At 40.7% G+C, this 21,775-nt stretch overlaps 2 protein-coding genes across 2 annotated transcripts; both read left to right on the plus strand.

Moving 5' to 3' along the window:
* Positions 1–1,001: 1,001 nt before the first annotated feature.
* On the plus strand, positions 1,002–1,967 carry LOC146021277 (olfactory receptor 2B6-like). Its single transcript, XM_083155072.1, has one exon. It carries the CDS (start codon positions 1,002–1,004, stop codon positions 1,965–1,967), a length of 966 nt encoding a protein of 321 aa, XP_083011198.1.
* A 16,187-nt stretch (positions 1,968–18,154) lies between these two features.
* Positions 18,155–19,090, plus strand: LOC146021278 (putative olfactory receptor 2B3). The gene has a single exon (XM_083155073.1). The coding sequence runs from the start codon at positions 18,155–18,157 to the stop codon at positions 19,088–19,090; it is 936 nt and encodes a 311-aa protein (XP_083011199.1).
* Positions 19,091–21,775: the final 2,685 nt, after the last annotated feature.

Below are 21,775 nucleotides of genomic sequence, written 5' to 3' on the forward strand. Positions count from 1 at the left end.
ATATTCCTGTCAATCTTTGATTGAACATCAAAATGAAATCAAATAAACCTAATAAAGATATCATATAGCGTTGTGATGCTATTAATAAATCAAGAGAAATGGTTTTTGTATAGTTTAGAAAGATCTGATGTGATTTACAGTATATACCTAAATAGGTCATCTGGTTAGGAATACAAAATGAGGGAGGGTTACCCAAGTAAGTTGTCTGAGATTTGCGAACATGAATTAGTTCAGAACCACTCCATGTGGTGATATTGAATAGATAACCAGCCATTGATGAGATAACCAGCAAGTTGGGAAATATATAGCAGACCCAATGACTGTTTTCTCACTAGGTTCAGGAACTACAATTTCTTTTGCTAAGACACCCTATAGTTGGTGCGAGGACACTCCTCGGTTTCCTACTACCTTTGTAAAATGTCAGAATTTATGAGTATACGGTATGACTAAAGCATGTTGGAGAAAATGAAATGAGCTGATGTAAATATAGTTATCTACTACGGCAGGGGTTCCCAATCTTTTTTGAAACACGGCACATTAGAGTATCAGAATTTTTCCACGGCACCCCTAGGCCCAAAAAATACATATAAAATTAAGTCGATTGTGTTTATATGTGCTTCTTAGGTTCAGTTATGTGTTAAAGGGCAGGATTTGCTTCTGATTGTACACATATTTTATGATTGGTTTCTTCCAAAAATAATTGATCATAAATAATTTGACTTGGGTCTGGACCACCAACCCAGGGCACCCCTGCAAGTGTCCCGAGGCACCCCAGGGAGCCACGGCACACAGTTTGGGAACCACTGTACTACGGTCTTCCATAAGACACCTAATAATGTTTATGTTCATTTATAGACATATTATATATTACAATATTGTAAACAAATTTAGAAATGATAATATGGCTGATTTTATTTTCAGTTTTTAAAAATTACAAAGAAACATTATTCAGCAAAATTTTAAAAAATATAACAACATCATTTTCCATTTTATTGTAAGGAATGCCTTGGAACAATGCTACAGATAGAAAGGAATTCATTCTTCTTGGACTTTCCAGTGAGCCCAGGACACAACTTATTCTTTTCTTCGTCTTCCTTCTTGTGTATATGATCATATTAATTGGGAACATCTCCATCATTATTTTAATCCTGGCTGATGTCAAGCTTCACACCCCTATGTATTTCTTCCTGGGCAACCTCTCATTTGTGGATCTCTGCTATACAACTTGCACTGTGCCGAGGATGTTGAAAGATTTGATGTCAGTAAAGAAAACTATCTCTTATGCGGAGTGTGTAGCACAAATGTATATTACTCTCTGGTTAGGGCAAACGGAGTGTGGTCTGCTTGCTGTTATGGCATATGACCGTTACGTAGCTATATGTTATCCATTACATTATACCACAATCATGAGCAGAACGGTTTGTGTGGCACTAACCATCGGTACATGGCTTTGTGCATGTCTTTTCTCCACTTCACTTGCTACTCTTACGCTCAATGTAAATCGCTGTGACAATAATGAAATTCATAACTTTTTATGTCAAGTGCCAGAAATATTATCGCTAGGCTGTGAAAATATTTCATTTATTGAATTTATTGTTTTTGTTGAAAGTGTGACTCTTCTTCTTATACCAGTGATATTTATTATAATTACTTATTCGCAAATCATTTTATGTATCCTAAAAATTAAATCTTCAGCCGGGCAGCAGAAAGCTTTCTCCACATGTGGATCTCATATATTGGTTGTGGTATTGTTTTATGGCTCAGCTATGGCTGCCTTCATGAGACCTAGATCAAGTTCTCTACCAAGTACAGACAAATTTATTGCTATATTTTACCTAATTATTTCGCCAATGCTGAATCCGTTGATTTATACTCTGAGGAATAATGATGTAAAAGCGGCCTCTTTAAAATTAAAATTTAGAATGGTTTCTTCTGCTATACATTTATGGGCTAGATTGTCAACATAACTACATTCATTCTATTTTATGCCAGTTTTTTCTAAACACATAAGACCAGATGCACTAAGCTTCAAAAGTGATAAAATGGAGAGAGATAAACAACCAACCAATCAGCTCCTGTCTGACATTTTTCAAACACAGTTTATGACGGATCCGATATGATTTCCCGGCGGTCGGGATCCCGGCGGTCGGAATCCCGACACTGGAATCCCGACCGCCGAAATCCCGACAAGGGGGGGACATGGATCGCCCCCCCTTGCGGGCTCGCTGCGCTCGCCACGCAGCGGGCCCGGTGCCTCGCTACGCTCGGCACGCTATTTTATTCTCCCTCTATGGGTGTCGTGGACACCCACGGAGGGAGAAAGTTTCGGGATTTCGGCGGTCGGGATTCCAGTGTCGGGATTCCGACCGCCGGGATCCCGACCGCCGGGAAATTAACCGCATCCCTTTATGACATGGCAGGTAAGAGCAGATTGGCTGATTGTTTATCACTCACAATTTTATCACTTTTGAAGCTTAGAGCATCTGGCCCATGGTTTACTATAAAACATGTAGAGAATTGGTTTTATTTGAAGTAAAACATGTTACCATAACACAATCTAAAGTACAGTATACAAAAAAGATTTCCAAAACCATATTTGTGGTTTGATTTTGGCTAAACCATCCATTGATTTTGGTATTAAATTTAAAAAGTTAAAAATATATATGTTATTTTTCTCTTCTTAAATATTATTGCATTTACTTCTGCTGTTACCTTTCTAATTAAGAAAAATCTCAAAAATAAAAATGTCCATGTGAATTATTTAAAAATGTCTTTAATAATAATTATTATCATATAAAATACATAAAACAAAGACACAGATTATATACAATATTCCAAAAATTAAAACATTTAGTTAATACTCAATGCTCAGTAATGAACGTCATTTATATTTTAATGAGAAAATAAACTGTTCATAATGTGGTCACAAACAAGGGATTAATAGTCCAGCCAGTTAGCCAAGCCAGAAACAAAATAATGATCTTATTGCAACACTGCTGTATTTTCACTTCAGTAGTTTTTTAATCATTCCGAATGAAAGAAAAAATCCTTTGAGAAGGACATTTATGAAACAATGCTCCTAATCACACAAGCTTTATAATGTAATAAAAAAAAGACATTGACATATGTAACGATTTGTTGCAGAACAATATCAATATAATTGTTATCCTGCTATACCATCTGCAGTGGCAAAAATAGGCTCAGATCATGACAACTTTTCGCTATTTGCATTTCCTGAGTAGCATGCTGTTCCCAGAGCCGTTGCAAAGTATTCCAGCACTCTAAGAAAAACATCTTATTGATGTCACCTTCACCCACACATCGATACTCACTTTCCAAACCGCAGATGAAAGTGTGGAGGTGGCATATTAGAAAATCAACACCTGCTATCTGCATTAAGTCCAACAAGGACAGATTAAACGTCTTTCGATTCCTATCAATTTGCATATAAATAGAATCACTCCACTTTTGTTGTCCTCAATGTCCTGCATTAACACATTTAAAGTTAAGGACATCATATGTGAGGATCTTTTTTGTACATTTTAGTTCTGGTTTTAATTCTGTTGTGCATTCTTTATTAATATATAAGTTATTATGTCCAATTATGGATATACGTGTAATAATTGCGGTGGTAAAATTGGAATGTCTTAGGTCAAATTAACACTGGGGTCCCACAAGGATGTGTCCATTGTTATATGCTTTGTTTACCCATGACTGCAAGTCCTCCACTGATTCAGTAAGGTTTGTAAAGTTTGCTGATGACATAGTAGTTGTGGTGTTACCATATATACTCGAGTATAAGTCGACCCGAATATAAGCCGAGGCACCTAATGTTACAACAAAAAGACTGGGAAAACGTATTGACTCAAGTGGGACCATCACTCGAGTATAAGCCAAGGGGGGCTTTTTCAGCATAAAAATGTTCTGAAAAAGTAGGCTTATACTCGAGTATACAGTATATGGTAATTAGAAACTACGATTAAAGTTTTTATAGAAATTAGATAGTGCACTGGAGTAGGGTAAATCATCTTGTCCTAAATGGCGCTAAAACAAAATAAATGATAATTGATTTTCAAAAAAAGTATAGGACATGCTAAGTCATAAGTCACAAATAATAGAGGAGACTAATATTGAGATAGTTGAATATTTTAAGTTTCTAGGTACAGCACCATGGTTTCAAAATTTTTTACATGGTCAACAAATGTTTTAGTTATTTTAATCCTTTCAAGTTTAACACCTAATCAGACACCTTGAATTGCAAAAAAAAATATGTGGACTTCAAAAGGTTAAAAGTTCAGCAACACCTCTTCTTTTTTAGAAGATTGAGAGCGTTGGGTGTGAGCTGAGACACTCTAGTAAAAATTTATCGTTGGGCTATTGAGAGTATTCTTACATTTAGAATAATGGCGTGGTTTGGGAAATGTACTGCAGGGGAGATAGGGGGTTATAATGTCTTGTATGGACTGCAAGCAAATTATAGGGATACTGCTTCTTAGTGTGCGTGAAATCTACGAGAACATGGTACTAAAGAAAGCCCACAGTATTAAGTGAGAGCCTGGTCACTCATCACTCATATCGGGGGTGGGGGGGGGGATCTATCTTTTTAAATTTACCATCTAATAAAAGTTTCAAAGAATTAATGTTTCACACTAATCGATTACAGCAGCATTTACTGTACATTGAAGACAGTTTTTTTTATACAATATACACAGTATGCATTGTGGTATTAAAAATGGCAATGAAGATACAGAGGCTTACTAAAAGGGAAGATGTGTAGGAGGATTAAAATCAGTTATGCTGAAGGGAAGGGGGCAATGTGTAAATGGCTTTGCTATACAGTAGCATCTCTTTCACTGAAATGAGGTTTTGTGACCACTTTCTTATCTGCCTGTTTGCATGTTGATACTGTACATTGAGGCACACTACAAGGTCAACTAGCGGTGTAGTGCCCAGTGTGGGCTGAGAGTGGCAAAGCATAGAGTTTACAGACTGGGGGCAGGAGCACAGCTGTGGAAACAGAGGAGCATAGTCCAAATGCGTACAGTAGAATATACTCTGTGAGAAACTGACCTGGCATTTTTTTCACATCCAAATTATGTGTACAAGTAAAAATAAATATAAACACATATTAACGAACACAAAATATACATGCTCCCGGCAAGATCCAAACACTAGGCACAGCGAGAATTACAGCTACTGTATCTCTAGCCTGTCAGATTATTGAGATTTGATGCAGGAACATTAATTCATGTGTTAATTAATGTGTTAAACGGCTTATAGTTGTGTAGCAATCACCACCCAGCTGTGAAGCAGTGTAATTAGATGCTTTTGCTTTGGCCACAGTATGCCTTAGTGGGCCTTAACGGATCATTTCTCAGTGTAACTTGTCAGTAGTCTTCACCAGGGGCCCCAGAAGGAACATAAGTCTTCACTGCACCCAATGAGCAGGTCTCTCTGAAATTCACTATGTTACTTGGGATGTTGTATGAACTTGAGTGGTCTTTGGCCACCGATGTAGGAATCGTGATGTAATTGGAGAGTGTAGTATATGGCAATTGGTCTGGGAACTGATGGTAGCAGGATTATAGTAGGGGACTGATGGAATCAGGAATCTGGTCTGTAAACCGATGGTATCAGGTCTTCGGTCTGGAAACCGATGGTGTCAGCACTTTGGTGTGTGCACCTATGGTATCAAGACTTTAATTTGGGAACTGATGGTATCAAGACTTTATTCTGGGAACCGATGTTATCAGGACTTCAGTCTGGGAATCAATGGTATCAGGATTTTGGTCTGGGAACCATTGGTATCAGGATTCACTCTGGGAACCGATGGTATCAGTCTTCGGTCTGGTAACTGGATCCTGTGCTGCATAACCTGGACTGTAAAACAGAAGAGTGCAGGAATGAGATGGAGATGGTAACAGCAGCAGTAGGGATTCTGGAAGCAGATGATAACTAGGAAGCAGGAGAAACAGCAGGAGACACTCACAGGAACAGACAATTGTTCAAGGTAGTGGAGGATGGTACTTGTTTCCTAGCACGGCCACAATCGCAGGCATCGTGTGCCTTAACTTTAAAGCACACGATGCCCGCGATGCCCGCGATTTCCTTTGAAAAAAAGCAGTACTCGGGTACATCGCGTCGGTCGTGTGCCTTAAGAAGGCACACGACGCGACCGACGCAATGCCCACGATTTCCCCATAGGCTTTAATGTTAAAATATTTTAACATTGAAGCCTATGCGCACACGACATGATGCCCCCGATTTCTCCATCCGATTTCTCCATAGGCTTCAATGTTAAAATATTTAACATTGAAGCCTATGCGCTGGACCCGATTTGTCCCAAGGCTTCAATGTTAAATTATTTTAACATTGAAACTGAGTCCATTTAACATAGGAAAAAATGTGAAAAGGCCGAATAAGGGCCATTTCTCATTGGGTATGGCCCCGTCATGTGTGTAAAAAATAATGGCCCCCATTGTGGCCGCCACCCCCACGATTGACGCGAACCCGAAGCGTGGCGAGCGCAGCGAGCCCGCGAGGGGCGGCGGTGCGCGTCCTCCGACCTTTTCATTCCCCTACTATCCACGTCGGCGTGGAGTTGAGAATAGATTAGTGTGACGAGCGCAGCGAGCCACCGAGCCCGAAGCGTGGCGAGCGGCCGCTGATACCTGTGAAGCCCGCGAGGGGACGCAGGGATCTGTGAAGGTATCAGCGTCCCCTCGCGGGGCACGCTGCGCTCACCACGCTTCGGGCTCGGTGGCTCGCTACGCTCGCCACACTAATCTATTCTCAACTCCGCGCCGGATTTGGGATTTTATCTCATTTTAAAATGAATTTCTCCAAATCCACTGCGGTTAATCTCACTATCTCTCCCATATTAGTGGAAAGTTTGACAAACTCCTTCCTCTTCTCTTGGCATCCCCAAAGAATTAAGTACTTGGGTGTTTGGATAAACTGAGATTTATCTCAACTGTTCACAGACAACTTTGCACCTCTTCTAGTGAAGCTGAGAAAGGAGCTCCATGACTGGTGCCAGGGTATATTCTCGTTGCTAGGAAGGGCAAGTATAATTAAAATGAATATGCTTCCCAGAATATTGTACTTGCTCCAAAACCTCCTTATACATATACCCAGGAACTGGTTACTGACTATTCTGGTCTGGGAGGTTGTATTGGTGGCTAGTAGAGCCTGTTTCCATCATGATGTGCTTTTCCACTACATTTTCCCTTGGGGATGGCTCTCTCCTCCTATCAATTATGGACATGGGCAGTGGGGCTAAATATTGACCAATTGGTTTTCCCCACTGGTGTTCTGTCTTTACCACTAATTATGGAGACTTGGGACCTGCCCTCCTCAGTAATCTGGAGATATCTCCCTATCAAATATTTCCTTTATAAACAACCATATTGTGAGGCTGCCAGTAGACCCCTGGCATCTTATGAAACCACTCCTCAACATATCCTTTCAATGGGTTATAAACTCCTTATAGAAGACACGTTTTCCACACTGCCACATTTTACATCAGATTGTGAGAGAGATCTGGGTATTCAGTTAGGCCCTAAGGAGTGGGAGAAAAATTTTCAGGTTACTATTTACTGTCCTGTGAGCTATTCGGTAGTGGAGACCAAGTTTGAGGTTCTAGCTCAATGGTAAAGGTGCCCTTCTATACAGGCCACAATGTACCGATGAGTACCTGTGTCATGTTGGAGGTGTAATTCGGCTGTGGGTTCCCCATTTCACATTTGGTGGGATTGTGCTGTCCTTTGCCCTTTCTGGAATTCAGTGTTTTCTCTGACCAAAGAAATCATGGTTCAAGACGTCAGCACTGATCCTGTCTTTTGGCTTCACAATAAGATAGATTGCTCTATTTCCACCTATAAAAAACCTCTACTGAAGCACTTGAACATTGCAGCCGAAGCTGTTATCCCAATACACTGGAGATCTACTTCTTCCCCAGCCATAGTGGAAAGGTTCACGCGACTTGAGTTCTACATGACCATGGACGACCTTTTATCATCTGGCTCTTCCAACTATAAAGTGTTCAGTGCTATCTGGACACCATGGCTCCTCTTGAAGGACTCCCCTTCCTACTTAACTTACACTAGTACATGAGTCTACTTTGTTAGACTATGGATTTAGCTTGTAAATGCATGCCCACGTAGTACCCCCCTTTCCTTCCATTCCTTTCTCTTCTTTCTATTTTCATATTCTTCTCTTTATGTGATACTTTTAAGTTTGTTTGATTGTAATGTGTATAGAAATCTTTTTTGATAGATGTGAATATGGGCGGGCATATCTTTATTCAGGCCTTTCCTTTGCTTGATACGCCAATCTCTGTTGCCTGATATTGTATTGTTTATTTGTACAATATGGGTGGGGGTTGGCACTGGCAGAACAAAATTAGGTAACAAATAAGTACACTAAAATTGTTAAACCAACATATTTAACATACAAACTGAATGGTTCACGGTATCTGGCTGGTGGTGCTCCCAAAAAAGTTCAGCATGAAATCTGAAAGGGGTTGAGTCACAGAAGTGACGACAAGGAAGAACAAAAAAGGGTTTTTGGGGCACGATTGTCAAATGAAAAATTGATTATTATTAAAATTTAACTTTTATTGGGTATCTTGGCTAAAATATCAGTACGTACAAGAAAGAAAAATATATAATGACGTATTAACGTTCTGGTCACTAAATTAAATTCAAGTGCGAAATTACAAGAATAAACTCATGGTATATATATTATTAAGAAGAAAATTTTCAATATCATTTTAATATAATTTTATATCATATGTGAGTATTTGACGCATGACACTAGAACCCCTGTGTAGATTATAGTGCGGTATATTCCAAAAAACAATTATATGTCATAACAAATGAGAAAGCAGAATAGGAGGATATGAGTGACAGTATGGAGTACTCTGTCAACCAGACTGAGGTGTTTTTACTGTCTGGTATCTTACAGCACCGGGTATTCCCTGTTGGTCTCCCACACAGGTACTGACCCAGCCTATCACTGCATAGCTTCTGAGTTCAGAATGGAATTCAGGCTTGCCAGTGATGTATGGCAGTAATTCTACCAGTTAGATGAGAGTCTACCTGGATCTTTTGAACAGTAGCTCAGGTGTGCTTCTGCTTTTTATCACATATAGCCTCCACCCCTCGTTGCCAAATTGCATTGCAGATGGATTGGGGATAGAGCAACAAATGAGAGAGCAACGTAAATTAGAGTATTTCAGAAAAGAGGTGGGTGTCGCTGTACCCCCCTTCTACTATTCACCATCTACCTAAGGTATTGAATGGTAAATGAGAGTAATAGGGGTCAACGAGAGTCCCACCTGAAAAAGAAGAAAGTTTATAATTGTGAAAATGTACCCAAGTCTCCAATGAGGAGTTGTGCACCTGGTGTCAGTATTAATGCCACTGAATACCTGGTTACACCCACGGGGAAATATTATCAAACAGAGTGCATTTTGCCCATGTGAGACATGCACAAACAATGGTAGGAGAGGGAGAGCTACAGTAACACATGCATGGGTGAGAACTGAAAAATAAAGTTTGAACAGAGTTTGATGCTGATTAAATACACAAGTCTATGTAATGACGTATTACTGGGTGATCAGCCTAAATAGGCAGGTATAGAGCTGGTTAATAAATGATTACATTGTTAACCTACTGTAAATCTAATAACTGGTAGCTGAATTAACAGTATAGGCAGTCTAATTAGTTGGGTTCAGATTGCTGTGTAGTTTAAACGTTCAAAAAAAGACACATTAGCAAAGAAAAACATAGAATGAAAGCATATTGAATTCTGCAAAGTACATTGGTAATTAGAGAGATACGGACGGCACAAAACACTGTTTGTCTGTGCTATGTAAAAGGATATTAGACTCAGCTGAGTAGATTACCAATTAAGGAAGTGTCCGTGGCACACAAAGCACAGTTTAGTTAATCTGTGCTACATCAAGTTTGCTTGCAATGCTGTATTTGTTGTGGCTTGGAGCCGCTTGTGATGTAATAGCAGGAAGAACGGCAAGCCGGAGAGGATCCACCATGCACGGCACCCGTCCTAGGGAGTGCACACGTCGCCTGTGTCACGGCAGTGGTGCAGACTCACCTAGACATCAGGGAGCCGGGCTGGGTCACGCTCTGCACGGCACCCAAGTACCTGGATACCTGAAGTTAGAGTAGCCGGGGACGTAAGTTGGAGATAGTTGCCGCTTCCAAGTCGTGGACAGGGGGAGTGTCAGAGGCGTCTTCTTGACACGTGTTTCTATTGGCTTGTTCACAGTGACGCGTACTGGAGGGGTTGAGGGGCCTGTTTTAAAAAGGCTGGTGAATCCAGTGTGCAGGCTTGTAATTGGTTAATATGGGAGAACGCCTGTCATAGCCCTGACTAGCCCGATGAAGGGGTTGGTTTCTTTAAAGTTCGATGTGGAGCATATTGATTGAGCTTAAGTTGGTATAAACTATTTGTCCTGATATTGGGAGGCATAGGATATGTATATATATATATATATATATATATATATATATATATATATATATATATATATGTATGTATATATATATATATATATATATATATATATATAAAACAAAAGGTACCTAATACCGCGCCCTAAGAGCCCAAAGCAGCACCCCTGAAGGTCCCCTGTTAGCTGGAACCCAGAACAGATAGAAATACAAAGAATCAGGGTGCGCTAAGGTAAATCATACAACTGATAACGATTCAAAAGTACAAATATTTAATACAAACAATGCCAAACAATGGCTAAAAGTAAATATCATACAAAGTTACACTATGATATCACAATTAGTTTTACAATCTGAGAAAAGGCCCTTTTCTCAGATTGTAAAACTAATTGTGATATCATAGTGTAACTTTGTATGATATTTACTTTTAGCCATTGTTTGGCATTGTTTGTATTAAATATTTGTACTTTTGAATCGTTATCAGTTGTATGATTTACCTTAGCGCACCCTGATTCTTTGTATATATATATATATATATATATATATATATATATATATATATATATATATATATATATATATATACAGGAAGAATGTCTGCTGGCACTCCTGAGGTTTTTCAAATGCGTATAAGGTAGTCAAATAAATAACACCAACACTAGGATAGTGAAAAACCTCAGGAGTGCCAGCAGACATCCTTTCTGTATATCTTCTATATCTATATCTATATCTATATATATATATATATATATATATATATATATATAGGTCTCAGCTCAGTAACAATCAGCGGCACTCCAACGGACTTCAAAACAGCAAACTTTTAATGCACAATAGTGACCAACGTTTCGGGGACAACGCTCCCCGTTTTCAAGGTGTGCACACCTTGAAAACGGGGAGCGTTGTCCCCGAAACGTTGGTCACTATTGTGCATTAAAAGTTTGCTGTTTTGAAGTCCGTTGGAGTGCCGCTGATTGTTACTGAGCTGAGACCTGCATTTCCCCCTGCCAGAAGGCACCCACGGCAGTTGCACTAGCACCCCGGGAGTGCCAGGCTGACACCTTGTGTATATATATATATATATATATATATATATATATATTAGTGTTATTGGTGTGAAAAAAACACACACAAGTAGCAAATGGGACAAAACTATAATTCCAAAGAAGAGAAAAGTAATAGAGAATTGGAGCCATCTGGTGGGGAGCTCTGGTACTGGATTTGATTTGATTGGTTGTCCTCAAGTAACGTAACAAAATTGCTACTGCATGATATATATTTAAGCCTAGCTAGGGCAGGATTAGTACCTGGGTTTTATTAGGAGCCTACTATAGGAGTGGGATGTGTCACTGTCACTTATTGTTATTAGACCATAAAAATTAGGGTCAAACTTATAAAGTGATTGTGGCTGATCATGGATGGCTTTGGCATGGAACAGATTGTGATGCTACAGTAGGTGTGATAAAGAAATAGATCTCATTCCTACAAGGGGTTTGGATGATGTAGAATAACAAGTCACAAATCCCCTGCATATCTATTGTGATTTAATAAATTGTAGGAAACCGACAATAAAGGGGTTAACGGCTAGGAGATAGGTACTAGGAAAGGCACATGAGCTGAAATCATATAACATTAAACCTACTGGTATTAGGTAAGAATATCACTTTTAGAAGACTTGGTTATGTAATAAGTTGTATTCACAATGTGATTGTTGGCTGGTACAAAGCAGATAGAAGAATGTTGGGTACTGGGTAAGATTAGAGAAAGGCACTAAAGTGTATTCCTTCATTGAGGCCATTGGGTGCTAGAGTTCCCAGTTATTGCATTGTTTATTGTAAGCTCCTTACATATTTGTTGGTATTTTGTATCTTTTGTTTTTCTGTACGATGACTTCAATAAAAACGTATAAATGTTAAACTAAAATTTGTATTAAAAAAGTGACCAAACAGCACTTTAATAATAGTGTCCCCCGGAGAGACATACAGTAACATAGGGGTTCTGCTTTTATATTATTGCAGAACACTGTTATAATTGTGCATGTGAGACATAGTAACTAAGGCATAACACACTCAGGAATAATACAGCTGTATTCAGGGCCAGCTCCACCACTAGACAGCTTTAGGCAGTTGCCTAGGGCGCCGGAATCTAGGGGGGCGCCACCAAGTCTGCCTATCAAAATGATAGTAAATCAAGAATGTCTGTAAGGATCCTTGTTATACTTAATGCAGGTGGTTGCTGTGGAACCTCTATGACCTCACCTCCATACTTTCTCTTGAGGTATACTTCCCTATTTTTCTGCCCTCTCTTCCTGTACTCTGTTGTGGGTGGCAAAGAGGAGGGTGCTGGGGGCCTCCAGAGAAAGCAGGGGACTTTCCCACGTACCTGAGGGGCTGGACCACTCAATGTTGGGAGGCTCCCTGCCATTCCAGAATGTTAGGCAAGTAAGCATTAAGGGATTGGTAAATGGTTATTGGTGGCAGTATGGGGGGGGGGGGGGGGCGGGCGGCAGTAGGTTGAAGTTTTGCCTAGGGTGCTGAGAAGCCTTACACCAGCCCTGGCTGTATTATAAATATTATTATAAATAATAAGAAATCCGCATTGTTCTCTTACCAGAGCTTGTAGCCACTATAAGGTACAGTACGACATCTTAGCATGCCCAAAACAATTTTCTTGTAATTTTTAAGTTGTAATTATGAAATAATTTTTGTACAATTATCTTAGTTTCAGATCATAATGGTAGTCTGAAAGGCAATTACGATTTTTAATAAGTAAGATTAATTCAAGTTTGGTTCGAAAACGCTTAATTTCAGATATGTTTTAGGAACTTAACAAAAATATTTCATGCAGTGTACATTATTAGATCTCTCTATCTGTTGATACGTTGTGTTGTATTTTTAGCTTTTTTTGATTGATCTATTGCAACATCCTCTCTCCTTCAGGTGGTTTGAAAGTTCAATACTTTGGATGTTATACACTGTGTTGTTGGAGCAATTCCTGCGTAGCCTTAAGAATTCACCTTTGGGGATATTCTCCACAGTTGGTTGGAAATGGTGGCTGGTCTGATGGAGTAGATTGTTGGTAGCAGTACTTTTACGAAAGAACTTAGTTTCAATATTGCCCGTGGAGTCTTTGTAGATTTATAAATCAAGAAAATATATTTCTGATTCACTGATTTCATGTGTCAATCACATGTTAAGATTATTAGTATTCAATTGGCTCGGGAAACTCATCAAAAGTTCCCTGCCACCGCTCCATATTAGAATGGTATCATCTATGTAGTGATGCCCTATTGCTACATGTTGGGTAAATTCATCTTATTTCTCACAAAACACTATCTTCTTCTCCCACCAGAATATACAAATGCCACACAGTTAGGACCATAGTGGGAATTGAGCGGTGCTGCGAGGCTGTGATGCTAACCATTACACCGTCCATGCTGCCCACCACACCCATTGATCTTACCATGGTTCTAATGTGCAGCCAGATAAGGCTATCTCTTAAGTTAGGTTGGAATAATTTGGTCTACAGCATGATGGTCGACTGTCATTAGGTCGATGCCATTAGGTCGACATATGTCTAGGTCGACATGGTTCTAGGTCGAAAGGTCATTAGTTCGACAGGCCATTAGATTGACAGTGTCTAGGTGGACAGTCAAAAGGTTGACATGGGGTTTTTCACTGTTTTGTGACCCGAATCTCAACACAGTCCACATGGACACAGTTTAAAGTCCACCGCATCCCCTCGTATCACTTGCTGCACTCGTGATGCTTAGGGCACACTATTTTATTTTCTCCCACCATGCCCAATGGTTGGTAGGGCATGAAATACCACCTGTCATCACATTTCGGCTCCAAAAACAGTGAAAAACCCCTGACGACCTTTAAACTGTTGACCTAGACACTGTCGAACTAATGACCTGTCGAACTAATGACCTTTTGACCTAGAACCTTTTCCCATGTCAAAAATTTACCATGTCAACCTTTTCCCATGTTGACTTAATGGTGTCGATCTAATGACTGTCAACCATTATGCTGTAGACCAAATGACCGCATCCCCTTAAGTCTTACACCAAAATTATACAGCAAATGCTAGAGGTCCCTAGATGACTATTGCCACATATTAGTGGTTACACACTATGGTACAATTATCTTTGCCTCTAGTCCTAACCTTGATGGATTTTGCATGGAACATTATAGACTATTAATGCTGCTTTTAGACCGCAAAACTGGCTTTGACCAGGTATTTTAAAACGTTTCTAAAAACGGGTCTGCCAGCTAAAACCCCTTTCACACTGCATCTCTTTAAATGGTATTTCAATGCAGGGTAGTTGTGGAGTATCACGGCTCCCACGATGGCCATCGCACATGAAAAAATCGCATGCGATTTTTAACAGAAAAGCATCCAAATGTATTGAAATTAGTATGAAACATGTTCAATGGCCCCCAAATGGCATTTTTGAGGCTGTACCACCCCCACTATCAACGGGAACCCGAAGCGTGGCGAGCGCAGCGAGCCCGCGAGGGGCGGCGGTATGCGTCCTACGACCTTTTCATACCCCCACTATCCACGTCAGCGTGGAGTTGAGAATAGAAAGTGTGGCAAGCGCATCGAGCCACCGAGCCCTTCACAGGTATCTGTGTCCCCTCGCGGGCTTCACAGGTGTCCGCGTCCCCTCGCGGGGCTAGCTGTGCTCACCATGCTTCGGGCTCGGTGGCTCGCTGTGCTCGCCACACTTTCTATTCTATATCCGACGTGGATAGTGGGGGTATGAAAAGGTCGTAGGACGCGTACCGCCGCCCCTAACAGGCTCGCTGCGCTCGCCACGCTTCGGGTTCGCGTTGATAGTGGGGGTGGTACAGCCTCAAAAATGCCATTTGGGGGTCATTGAACATTTTTCATACTAATTTCAATACATTTGGAAGCTTTTCTCTTAAAAATCGCATGCGATCGCATGCGTTAAAAAACTGCAAAAATCGCATCCCATAGCATGCCATCGCATGCCACTATATATGGCATGCGATGGCATGTGATGGGAGCCGTGATAATCCACAGGTACCCAATGCAGTTTTTGTTCCTTAAACAAATAGCAAAAGGATAGTTGCGCTACACACTACATACAGGTATGCAATATTAAAAATACATTTATTTCACAATAATACATTTAAAAGGTATATTTAATAGCTTAAAAAAGCCATTATAAAAAGTAATAAGAAAAATAAAAAAAAAATGCTGCAGTTATTCGTGCACATTTTAGTAAGATATTTATATGATCTTTGAAAAGTCACCTTACATCCAGGTGTGTCCCAGTCCTTTTTGGGTTCAAAAGGTGTTTTTTGTAAGTCCAGACATCAGGTCAGTGTCAGGAGTATGTTGTAGTCCTCCAATGTGCTTCCTTCAATCGGATAGAGATGGCTTTTCCCCACAGGGATGGATTAGCCAAAGCAGGGACTTGTTGGATCTTGTTTGCGGCAAATTAGAGAGGTGGCGTTTCTCCACAGTAAACAGTCGAGCCTGTGTGATGATCCTGTAGTCCAATGTTGCACATATGAGACTTGTTATTCCTTCAATTTTTTGGCACCTGAGGGCACACTCTGGAAAGGGTGAATACTGGCAGCAAGGTACTTGTGAGTTATCCGGGCGTCCGATTTTTTGATTGTATGCCTTAAGTTAAGGCATACAATCAGATGCGATGCGATACGATATCGCATCGCATCGCATCGCATCGCATGCGACCATCGGATGCGATGACCCGATTTTTTCATAGGAATCAATGTTAAAATGGACTGAGTCCATTTTAACATGGAATTCAATGGGAAAAAGGGGTCCTTTTCATACCCCTACTATCCAAGTGGACATGAAGTTGGATATAAACCTGTGGCGAGCGTAGCGAGCCACCGAGCCCGAAGCGTGGCGAGCGAAGCGAGCCCCGCGAGGGGACGGTATTCCGTGTCCCCTCGCGGGGCTCGCTACGCTCGCCACGCTTCGGGCTCGGTGGCTCGCTACGCTCGCCACAGGTTTATATCCAACTCCATGCCCACTTGGATAGTAGGGGTATGAAAAGGACCCCTTTTTCCCATTGAATTCCATGTTAAAATGGACTCAGTCCATTTTAACACTGATTCCTATGGAAAAATCGGGTCATCGCATCGCATCGCATCGCATCCGATGGTCGCATGCGATGCGATGCGATGTCCCGATCCGACCCGATTTAAAAATCGGACGCCCGGATAACTCACAAGTACCGGCAGCAATTCTGGTGTACCAATTGCCAAATCGTTTCGCTGCTCCTGCAACTTTTTCAAGGTTTTTGTTCCTTCACAACACTGAACCCGTTTTAACCCATAGAAAACAGTGGATGAAAAAAAATGGATCTAAAATGGGTAGGACCCTGCTTTATTACCAGTTAGAAATACCAGTTCAATAGAACCGGTAAATGCACTCTGCACCTTTCAGACTTCACAAATTACCATTTTAAAATGGTAAAAAAACTGTAAACTAATGGGTAAAAAGTGCGGTCTGAAAGGGGCATAACTGCCAGACTCCCATGTAGAATGGCCAATCCCAGGATCGACAGGATCCCGGGATTTGGTCTCACAATTCCCAGGATTTAAATCCCAGGGTTGGATTTCCAATTGTGGAATTTTGCGATTAGACTGCGTATGTGCAGTCTAATGCCAGGCAGTGTTTCAGCACCTGCTCAGATGCTGCCCATCTTCTCTCGTCCCCAGCTATGTGGCTCTGTGCGGCTTGGCACAGCAAGATGTGGTCAGAGGTCATTGTGCAGGCCGCACAGCCACATTGCCTGCCCCCTGGATGCACTGCCCCCCCCACATGGCTTTCTCTTACACACCCCTGCCACCCAGCTTATAGCTGCACTGCGCCACCCATCTGCCCAGCTCCCAGCTGCACTGCCATCCCAGCTCCCGGCCGCACCTAACCACGTAAGAAAATATGAGGGGCGGCCATGGCATAGAGAAGCCAATCCTGGGATACCAAGCATCCCAGGACTGAGCATCTTTCAATCCCGTGATTGAAAAAATGCCCAGTGATTGGCTTCCTTACTCCCAAGTATAGGCAATGAGATGGCTCATCTTCGAGTATTTGGCTTTGGTGGTGGACTTTTTCTTTACCTTGCTTTTAATAGATAACCTAATGCATGTTGTAAGCTTCCTTTATTTTTCAGTTATAACTGTTAAAACTAAAATGAATTTGAAAAAATTAACAAAGGAGCAATTTAGAAAGGGTGTCCCCTGGAGAGACAGAACACAAAGGTGCTGCTTTTATGTTATTGCAGAACACTGTTATAATTGTGCATGTGAGACATTGGAACTAGGGAATAACACACTCAGGAATATTACAGCTGTATTATAAAGGGCTCTTCTGAATAATGAGAAATCAGTATTGGTTAGTTGCCAGTGCCTATAGCTTATAGAAGGTACAGTATGACTTCTTAGCACGCCTAAGGCAAATTCTTAGTCATTTCCTTTTTTTGGGTTATTAAATAATTTCTGTTGAATTATCTTAGTTTCAGATCATAATTGTAGTCTGAAAGGCCTTGGCATTTTTAGAGGATATTTTGCCCATCTAACACAGCAACGTTGGCACTCAAAGGTTTTAGCAAAATACTTAATAACAGAACACTGAGATCAATTTCAATTTCCATATTATTTTAGAGAATGTCTTGGAAAAATAACACAGATATAATGGAATTTATTCTTCTTGGACTTTCCAGTAACCCAAGGACACAAATTATTCTTTTCATTGTCTTCCTACTTTTGTATATGATTATATTAATTGGAAACATTTCGATAATTATTCTAATCCTGTCTGATGTCAACCTTCACACACCTATGTATTTCTTCCTTGGCAATCTCTCTTTATTAGATCTCTGCAGTTCTTTTGCCGCTTTGCCGAAGATTTTGAAAGATTTGTTGTCAGTAAAGAAAACTATCTCATATGCTGGGTGTGCCACACAAATGTACATTTTTCTCTCTATAGGGGAGACAGAATGTATTCTACTTGCTGTTATGGCATACGACCGCTATGTAGCTATATGTTATCCATTACATTACATCACAATCATTAGTAAAAAGGTCTGTGTCAGATTAGCCACCGGTACATGGATATGTGGGTTCATTCTCTCTATTTCACTTGTTACTCTTGCGCTCAATGTAAATCGTTGTGACAATAATGAAATTGATGATTTCTTTTGTGAAGTGCCAGCATTGTTATCATTGAGTTGTGAAAACATTTTGTTTATTGAATTTATTATTTTTGTTGAAGGTGTGATTCTTCTAATGATACCAGTGACATTTATTGTAATATCTTATTATAAAATTATTACATGTATCTTAAAATTTGCATCTTCAGATGGGCAGAAAAAAGCATTCTCCACATGTGGATCTCATATATTGGTTGTGACCATGTATTATGGCTCAGGTATTGCTGCCTTCATGAAACCTAGGTCAAGCTCTTTACCTGGTAGCGACAAATTCATTGCTATTTTTTACGTAATTATTACACCGATGCTGAATCCATTGATTTATACACTTAGGAATAGTGAAGTAAAAGCAGCCTTTGTAAAGTTCAAAATTAGAAATTTAGGGGGTTAGATTGCCATAATAACCATACAGATATGAATATGTCTATTTTATGTTACTTTTTGCTAGATACATTTTACTAATTATAGACAAAATATATGGTATATACTAAAGATTTTTGCAGACCCCCCATGTCTTTGTTTTGATTCCAAAACCATCTTTGTGCTTTGGCTTTGGCTTTTTCCAAAAACACCCATATTTGTTTAAGTGTTGGTACCTTTTCTGAATTTAATTTGAAAGGGTATGAAAATTAGGTACCTATGTAGTAGTTGGGCGCCCACTAAGCAATTTGCTTAGTGGCCTATTCTGCGTAATTAAATCGCACTGCAGCGCATGTTTATTTTTTAGTGCCGTGTGATGCGATATTACTAAGTAATTTATTCACTGCTATTTTTATGTGGGTTATCGCATGTACCTCATGATGCAATGCGATGCGATCTTACTAAGTAATGTATTCCCTGCCTAAATTCGCATCTGATTGTATGCGATTTTGTAAGGTGTGCATTAACTGTAGTGGCAATTTTACCTCCCCCCCCCCACTATCCACACCACCCTACAGCATTGTAAGCGCATCGTTCCCCCGCTATCCACGCCACCCCAAAGTGTGGCAAGCGCAGCAGAACCTCAATCCCGACCTTTTCATACCCCCACTATCCACGTCGGCGTGGAGTTGATTTTATATAGTGTGGCAAGCCAACGAACCCAAAGCATGGCGAGCATTGTGATACCCACAAGGGGACGTGGAAAACATGTAAAGTAATGCACGTCCCCCTGCACTCGCCACGCTTCGGGCTCGGTGGCTTGCTGCGCTCGCCTCACCATATAAAATCGACTCCACACCGACATGGATAGTGGGTGTAGGAAAAGGTCAGGAGGACGCGTTCCGCTGCGCTTGCCATGCTTCGAGGTGGTGTGGATAGTGGGGTGCTTTCAGGAACACATTCACAGCAGTCAGACAACACATCTGAGACAGTAATGTGGACACATGTTAACGTCAAACTATAAATATAGTGAGAAATTATTAAGAAACTGTAAATTTAGTGAGAAATGATTAAGATAGTGAATAATGAATAAATAACAATAGCAATACATCAAGAACAGTAAAGATTAGATTATAATAACAACAATATAAGGAACAAGATAATGAAAAAGATGAAGAAAAAAAGACAGGCACTAAGTGGGCACTGCAGTACCCTTTGGCAGGAGGCTCACTGCATATAATATGCGTTCCAATGGGTTGTCTGCAGCCACAGTTCTCCTCCACATGAACTCCTGCAGGTATGAGTTTAAGTGCTGCCTTGCAGTGCCTCAGTGCTTCTTATTCCTCCATTTGGCTGCCCCCCACATCCTTTCTATATTCTGGGTCCACATAATGATACAGTATTTGTGGTTTACCCTGCAGTGTTCATAGCCAGCCTCCTGCAATTCCTCCATCTTATAGGCCCTCCAACAGTCATTGAAAATGATCGATCCAGGGGCAACATGCGCTGCAATGGCAGCCATAAGGGTGGTGGTGTCTCTCATGTCGACGGCTGTCAGTTAGCAGGCCCCAGTCTCCATGCAGGTGCCACCAAACACCCATTGCTGGGGCAACATCCTCCCCACGGCATATTTTCTTTTGGAGAACAGGGTCTCATCGACCTCCACCACAAGTCCAGGTCCTCCAATTTGGGTCTGGGTCATTAGTGCATTCTACTTCACCGTCGTCTTAATAGACATCTCTAACTCCCTTTCACAGTAGGCGACACTGGTAAGTTCCTGTGCCCAGGCGTATAGAAACCATATCAGAGTCAAGAATTGCAGCCGGCATCCAGGGTACCACAGGTCTGCTCGCACAGTCACCTTTGGCAACAGGACTTTACATGGCACCGCCACTGACCTTCTCTCACTGACATGGGCATCCCTCATGGGATGCCCATTTACGCAATTCTGCATCACCGGAAGTACATTTTTGCGCTGTAAAAGAGCAACGCCTCCTCCTCTGATGTCGCCAGGCTAAATAAAGAGATCTGCTGACCTGCTGCCATGCTGCTGTCGACACTACGCACTGAAACAGTGGAAGAACTCTGGGTAGCATCCATCACTGACACTGTTTTACCTCAGAGTGAGGGACCAGGAGCACTTACACAACTTCTGACTGACTACGCTATTTACGTAGCTTAAGTTTATTCACAAAGCATAGTTAAGGTACTTTATATGCATACATCAGTACTATATGCATATAAAGTAATGAAATCGCATCGCATCGCACGGATCGCATGCCACTAAACCGAGACATGCGATGCGATGTTATTTCCTTCCGCAAGCGTACGTAGCTAAATTACTATTACATGAGTACTTTCAATTATGTAATGTGACTATTTTCCTTTTTATAAATCATCAAAATTCAGTTACAGTCATCTACTGTATAAAAACAGAATTCATTATATTTCCATCGACCAGTAGTATTTTCCAACTTGATGTCTCTTTCAGTTTTGTTAACTCAACAATCAACCCTACCCCACATTCTCACTGCCCAGGCTTCATACTTGACCCTGAACTGTCTTTTATTCACCAAAATCAATCTGTGTCTAAATAATGTTACAAACATCTTTTAAGAAAAAAAAACTTTTCCAAAATACACAAAACACTGCAAAAACTGGAAACCATGGACTTATTGTGTCCTGCATCGACTAATACAATAATCTCATTATTGTT

Source organism: Crinia signifera, chromosome 7 (genome assembly GCF_055691185.1).
Source record: "Crinia signifera chromosome 7, ASM5569118v1, whole genome shotgun sequence".
Lineage (NCBI taxonomy): Eukaryota > Metazoa > Chordata > Amphibia > Anura > Myobatrachidae > Crinia > Crinia signifera.

Excerpts from the sequence above, each read along its gene's own strand:
- LOC146021277 (XM_083155072.1), top strand. The coding sequence starts at position 1,002 with ATGCCTTGGAACAATGCTACAGATAGAAAGGAATTCATTCTTCTTGGA.
- LOC146021278 (XM_083155073.1), top strand. The coding sequence starts at position 18,155 with ATGTCTTGGAAAAATAACACAGATATAATGGAATTTATTCTTCTTGGA.